Here is a 6,548-nt window from a genome sequence, read left to right on the forward strand (position 1 = left end):
CTGATGGGCTGGGCTGGGCGAGCCAGAGCGGGCCCTGGGAGGGAGCTCTTCTGGCCGCTCAGCAAGAGTTTTTCTCCCACCTGGGCCTTTCACTTCAATATGTGTGTTCAGGGCCCGGCCCACAGCATCCGAGCGCCCGCGGCGGCCCTTTCCTGGCCTAGGCTCCCGGAGGCAGAGGTCCTGGCCCTGGGCTAGGCTCCCGGAGGGGGCGTGGCAGGCCGCGCCCGGGGCCGCCCCTTGCTCCGCTGGCGAGCAGCCAGGGCCAGGTACCCCTGCGCCCCGGCTGCTGGCCCGCAGGCAGGCGCCGCGGGAGCGCGTGGGTCGGGCGAGCCCCGCTGCCAGCCCCACCCGCCGGCCGGCCAGGGGGAGGGTCTCCGCCGCGCTGAATATGTATCAGCCACCTGATCCGACGGGCTCGCCGCCGCGCTCGGCAGCTGCCTCCTGCCTTTGTGTGCGGGCCGCCGCCCGGCTCCGCGTAGCGCCCGGCATGCAGCCCTCCGGGCCGGCCGCCGCCGAGCTGGACGCCTCGCTGGAGCAGTACCTGCGGGTCCGCATCTTCAAAATCATCGTCATCGGCGACTCCAATGTGGGCAAAACCTGCCTGACCTTCCGCTTCTGCGGGGGCGCCTTCCCCGCCAGCACCGAGGCCACCATCGGCGTGGACTTCAGGGAGAAGACGGTGGAGATCGAGGGAGAGAAAATCAAGGTGGGGGGAGAGGCGGGGTGGGGGGGTGAGGAAGAGGAGGGTGATGGGGAAAGCAAGGGGGTATGGGGGGAGCAGCAGGGGCAGTCAAGGAGCAGGGAATTGGGGGAGCAGAGCAATGGGGGAGGTGGGGAATGGGGAGCAGGGAATTGGGGGAGCAGAGCAGTGGGGGAGGCGGGGAATGGGGAGCAGGGGCAGTGAGGGAGGAGGGAATTGGCGGGTGGGGGTGGTGAGAGGAGGAGCAAGGGGCAGTGGGGGATGGGAATGGGGGAGCGGGGGGGCACGGCGGCGGAAGGGAGGTGGGGGAGCAGGACGTGGTGGCAGATGGGGAGTGGGGAAATGGGGAAAGCAGGGGCAGTGAGGGAGGACGGAATTGAGGTGGTGGTGGTAAGAGATGGAGTCAGACGGGGATGGGGGAGGGGGGACAGTGGTAGATGGGAGCAGGGGGAATGGGGAAGCGGGAAGGATGGGGGAGCAGAGGGGAGTGGGAGATGTGGAGTGGGGGGAATGGAGGAGCAGGGACAGTGAGGGAGGAGGGAATTGGGGGTGCGGGATGGGGTAAGAGAGGGATGGGGAGCAGAGGGTAGTGGCAGATGGGAGCAGGGGGGAACGGGAGACCGGGGGCAGTGGCGGATGGGGATTGGGGGGGAATGGAGGAGCAGGGGTAGTGAAGGAGGAGGGAATGGGAGGTGGCGAGGGATGAGGAGTGAGGGGATTGGTGAGGGATTGGGGGGAGAGGTGGAGAACAAGCAGGGGAGTTGGTGTCAGGAAGGCATGGGTCAGAGAGAGTGGGATGCTGGAGAGCAGGTGAGGTACAAGGAAATGGGGGAACAGCACCAGCAGCAGAAGGAGAGAAGGGGAACAGGGAGAGTGATTGCGGGGTTCTCCAGGTGTGAGACATCCATGGTGTGCAAAGGCCAAAGAGCAGGTGTGCGCATTGGAAGGGGCTGAAGAGGGGTGGAGGTGTGTGGTGAGAGGGCTAGAGGTTGCCTGGGGTGTGTCGGTGGTCAGATGTAGGGGGTGTCACAGAGTGTGGGGCAATCCAGGCCCTGCACCCCTCTTCCTGGGATTCACTGAGACTCTCAGCCGGCCAGTAAAACAGAAGGTTTATTGGACAACAGGAACACAGTCCAAAACAGAGCTTGTGGGTACAACCAGGACCCCTCAGTCAAGTCCTTCTGGGGGAGCAGGGAGCTTAGACCCCAGCCCTGGGGTTCCCTGGGTTCCTCCACCCAGCACCAAACTGAAACTAAACCCCTCCAGCAGGTTCCCTTCTGCAGGCAGAGGTCTTACCTCCCCCTACCCCTCCTGGCTCGGGTTACAGGCTCTCAGGTCTCTCATCCCCAGGGCACATTCCCAGGTCAACACTCCCCCCTCCCTGCTGCATCACATCGTCACAGGGAGGTAGTTGAGGTTGATGAGATATGTGTGGGTATCAAGCTATGAAAGTGTCACGGGGATGGGGGCACATCTACTGGGGGCAGTGAGATAGGAGGCCATGAGTGGAGTGGGGGGCAGAGGTGGGGAGCTAGAGCAGAGGCAGTAAGGTACAAAGGCCCTGGGGTGGCAAGAATGTGTGGGAGAGCAGTGAGTGGAGTAGCAAGTTATTGGGGTGGGGGCTAAGAGGGTACGAGGTGGGTGGGGAAGTATGATGGCACTGGTGGGGAGGGAAGGGGGTGGGAAGGTACAAGGGCACAGGTGGGGAGGGGGCGGGGGCGGGGAGGTACAAGGACACTGGAGGGGGAGGGGGGAGGGGAGAGATGTATGAGGGCACTGGAGGGGGGCTACGAGGTCATCCAGGGGATTGGGAAGTCTGAACCCATTGGTGAAACATTGTGGCGGGGAGGGTGGTATAAGGTGCTGGGAGCATGAGGGAAGGAGGGAGGGGGCAGGGGGGTATGAGGTGAATTGGGGGCAGGGAGGTAGGAGGGGATGCGAGCGGTTGAGGGAGGGGGAACTATGAAGTCATGGAGGGGGCTGGGGAGGGGAGAGGGTGGAGTGGTACAGGAGGTCGGGGCAGGAGATGTATGAGGATTGGGATGGAGGGAACATGGTGATAGATGGGATTGGGCAGAGAGCACTGGAGGTGCTGAGGTATGAGGGCATTGGGAAAATGGGGGCCATGTACCAGGCCCCTGGGAGGTTCCAAGATCTGTGGAGGAGGTGGTGGTGAGAATGCTGTGGAAAGGTCCAGTGTGCCCAGTTTTGGAGCAAGGGAGCTGAGTGGGGGAATGGAAGTGAGTGCTTGGAGGAAGGAGCTGGTAGCTGCTCCAGACCCCAGGACTTCTGCCACTGAGGAAAGCAGGGCTTTGCGAAGCTGGGCTGTAGGCCCAGTTTGCAGAGCAGAGCCGTGGGCCCACCCAGCCAGTTGCTGTGACTGTGGCTTGAGGCCTAGGGCTTGGTGAGTTGCAGTAGCTTGTGCATGCAGCTGGCAGCCCAGTGGGATGCTCCTTGCTGTGTCTGTGTGTAAGGGCTACGCAGGGAACAGGCCTTGAGCAGCTGGCTCTGTGTGGGTGCCTTTTCTTGCAGCTTGCACCAAACTTTCTCCATAGGAGGAGATGACCACTCCACTATCACAACCCAATATTCCAAAATCACAAGCCAGGCCCCCAAATCATGAGACTGTTTAAAATCTTGAATGCTGGGTCTTTTTTTTTTTTTTTGAGTCCTGGTTTCTGAGCCTTTAAGCTGCACTCAGGTGTTTTCAGACTTTCCTTTGCAAATGTACAGGCTAGAAACCACCTTTTTAAATGAAAGCTGAGTTTCTGCAAAATATTAACTTGTCTTGAGTTTACATCCATAAAGTGCATGGGCTGGATCTGGCTGCCTGCCCGCCCAGTGGGTTGACTCTGGTAATCCAAGCTCGCTGGTTGAGGCTGGTAAACTTTGACTTGGTGGGTAAGGTAACAGAGAGCAAGGGAAGACTGGCAGGCTTGGCACGCTGCAGCGGGAGTGACCCCTGGAAGCTGAGCAGTCTGAGGGCTTCTGAAGGGGGAAAAACAGTGCAGTCAACCCGTGCCATTTTATCACAAGTCTCAGAATATTTGGTGTTTTTTCTTAAATCTCCAGATTGTGGGATCATGTGATTAAGGGAGACTCTCAGCTTTTTCATTGCAGAGGCGGGCGGGAAGTTGTCAGATTCTAGCCCTCCTGAATGCAGATAAAAGCCTGAAAACATGACCCAAGTAGACTGAAAGGCTCAGGAACCAGGCGAGTCATAACCACTGAGCTGTTGTCCCTCTTTCTGGCCTAATGAATATTTAATTAGTTATACAAAGTGAAACACTCCAATAAGACTCTATAGTCCAGTGGTCAGGACACTCACCTGAGATGTGGGAGACCCAGGTCTCTGCTTCTAATAGGGTAGAGCAGACATTTGAACCTGGGCCTCCCGTCTCCCCGGGGGAGTGCTCTGCCTTCCAGACTGTGGGCTGTTCCAGGCTGCTCTCCATCTCAATTTGACTGGTCCATCCTGGCCCAGGGAGCCATTTCAGTGGTGATAAAACGGCACTTTTCGACAGAAAGAAGCTTGGTAAAAATGTTTTCAGCCAGCTTTGTTCCTGAGTCCTGTGATCATGCTAGTGCAACTTACACCATATGTTGGTCTGAAACGAGTGTTACTGCTCCAGCCTGGAAGTGTCCAGCCTGCTGCTCTATCATAGCTGCTTACACTTGAGCAGTGAGGGGAGAAGGGTTAGTGGCCCAGGCTAACCTCCTGCCAGAGGGGAAAAGTGAGGTGTATGTAGCCTGAAAAGAGGGTGTGTAAGAGGGTGGGGACAAGAGGGTCTGAAGGACAATGAGCCCAGGGCAGCCCCTCCTTTTCATGCTGTCCTCCTGATTCAAGTGCAAGGAGGAAGTGAATGGCAGGGAAATGAAGAACAAACATGTTTGCTTTCTGCCAGCGTGTGCCCAGCTTGAGACGCCCCTGCTGCAGATGCTGGCACTGGGTTGACAAGGAAGCCGGATGGTTTCAGCATCAGTCTGCAGTTATTGCAGCTTTAAAAAAGAAATAATAAAATCCCAGGCTTCAGGGTGCACCTGCAGGGGTCGGGAAGGAGTTCTACTATTTCTTCCCCTTCCAGATTCACCATTGTACAATTGGCTGGGTGCATTACAGGGTTCTTCCTATCTTCTGGAATAGGATGCTGGCGGCAGGGCTGTCCCTAGGGGGATGTGGGGCCGGGGACAAGTCAGCCTCCCTACTAGTCTCCTCACTGTCCACCCACCACCTCATACCTCCCCTGCCTATCGCTCTCGTCCTTGCTGTCTGCCCGCCTGTCTCCTCGCCGTCTGTCCAGCGTGCCCCCTGTAAACCGCTCTCCTCCTGAACATCTGCCTGACTCCTACCCCCCGCTTCCTCACTCACCACTTGCCTCCCCACTGTCCGTCCAGTGCATGCCCCCCCCGCCACTCTCCTCCTTACCTGCCGTTCACCTCCTTACCCCGTTTGCCCACTCGTCTCACCTAAATATAGGGACAAATGGCGTAGATCTGTCGGGACGTGGGACAAAGGGCTAAATATTGGGACAGTCCCGATTTTATTGAAGTGCAGGGGCCCCCGAAAGCATGGGGCCTGGGGCGGTTGTCCTAATTCACCCTACCCAAGGGACAGCTCTGGCTGGTGGAGGTGGAGTAATGCCTGGTATGGTGTTGAAATGCCTCTTTAAGTGCCAGGTGTTTTGTGCACATCATTGCTATGGTGAAGATGGCAATGAAATATAGTTAGAAGAGGAAACACTCTCTTAAAAAAAAGCTCACAGGGCCTGCCAGATAGGTGCTGAGCAAGAGTGATTGAATCCCAGACAACCACTTTGCCTGGAGCAAACCATGCTCAGTACAAGCACAAAGGAATCCAAGGCTTCTGGGCCAGAATACAGGGACTATTTGCAGGTAAAGCAAAGGGCTGCCCAGGGAGAGACTTCTCTCAAAATGTGCTGGTCTCAGCAGTGTCAGTTGAGGTGAAGGGGAATTAGCTGTGTGGAGCTCTGCAGTTGTCTAGCCTCGCTAATCAAACTGAACAAGGGTTATGTACATATTGAGAATGATCTAGACTAAGAGGAAATGCCCCAAGTCTCTGTGCCCCCAGCCTCTCCCAACAAGAAACTGCCTTTTCCTGGGACCCAAGCCCTTTGTGGGGGTGGGCTATATCTTGGCTGCCTCAGGCACACTGTGCTTTGTTTTCTAGGTGCAGGTCTGGGACACAGCTGGCCAGGAGCGGTTCCGGAAGAGCATGGTAGAACACTATTACCGCAATGTGCATGCCGTCATCTTTGTCTATGATGTTACTAAGATGGCTTCCTTCCACAATCTCAAAATGTGGATTGAGGAATGCAATGGGCATGCTGTGCCCCCTTTCGTCCCCAAGGTGCTTGTTGGGAACAAGTGTGACTTACGAGAACAAATTCAGGTGCCATCCAGCGTGGCCCTGAAATTCGCTGATGCTCACAACATGCTTTTGTTTGAAACATCAGCCAAGGACCCCAAAGAGAGTCAGAATGTGGAGTCAATTTTCATGTGCCTGGCCTGCCGATTGAAGGCCCAGAAGTCCCTGCTCTATCGGGATATGGAGAGGCAGCAGGGAAAAGTGCAGAAACTGGAGTTCACACAAGATGCTAACAATAAAAATTCCTGCCCCTGCTGAACGGAGGCTGTGCAGTCTAGGTTAATATTGTGGGGGGAGGGGTTTTGTGCCTGTATAAGACTGACACCTGCTTGTTTCACTATAAATTAATGTTAACAAAATAAAATTTGTATCACTGATGTCTGCTTTGAGTCTGTCTTTGCCTATCAACAGGGTATTCAGAGTAATTATATGCTTGTAGAAATGGGGTCTTGGCTAGGACTG

General features: G+C 56.5%; 1 protein-coding gene across 1 annotated transcript; it reads left to right on the forward strand.

Moving 5' to 3' along the window:
* The first annotated feature begins 388 nt into the window (after positions 1-388).
* RAB33A (RAB33A, member RAS oncogene family) lies at positions 389-6,344 on the forward strand. Its single transcript, XM_077826540.1, has 2 exons — positions 389-706; positions 5,889-6,344. Exons 1-2 carry the CDS (start codon positions 389-391, stop codon positions 6,342-6,344), a joined length of 774 nt encoding a protein of 257 aa, XP_077682666.1.
* Positions 6,345-6,548: the final 204 nt, after the last annotated feature.

This window comes from Eretmochelys imbricata, chromosome 9 (genome assembly GCF_965152235.1).
Source record: "Eretmochelys imbricata isolate rEreImb1 chromosome 9, rEreImb1.hap1, whole genome shotgun sequence".
Lineage (NCBI taxonomy): Eukaryota > Metazoa > Chordata > Testudines > Cheloniidae > Eretmochelys > Eretmochelys imbricata.

Coding starts and splice junctions, on each gene's coding strand:
- RAB33A (XM_077826540.1), top strand. CDS start 389: ATGTATCAGCCACCTGATCCGACGGGCTCGCCGCCGCGCTCGGCAGCT. Junction 707..5,888: donor TCGAGGGAGAGAAAATCAAG/GTGGGGGGAGAG, acceptor TTTGTTTTCTAG/GTGCAGGTCTGGGACACAGC.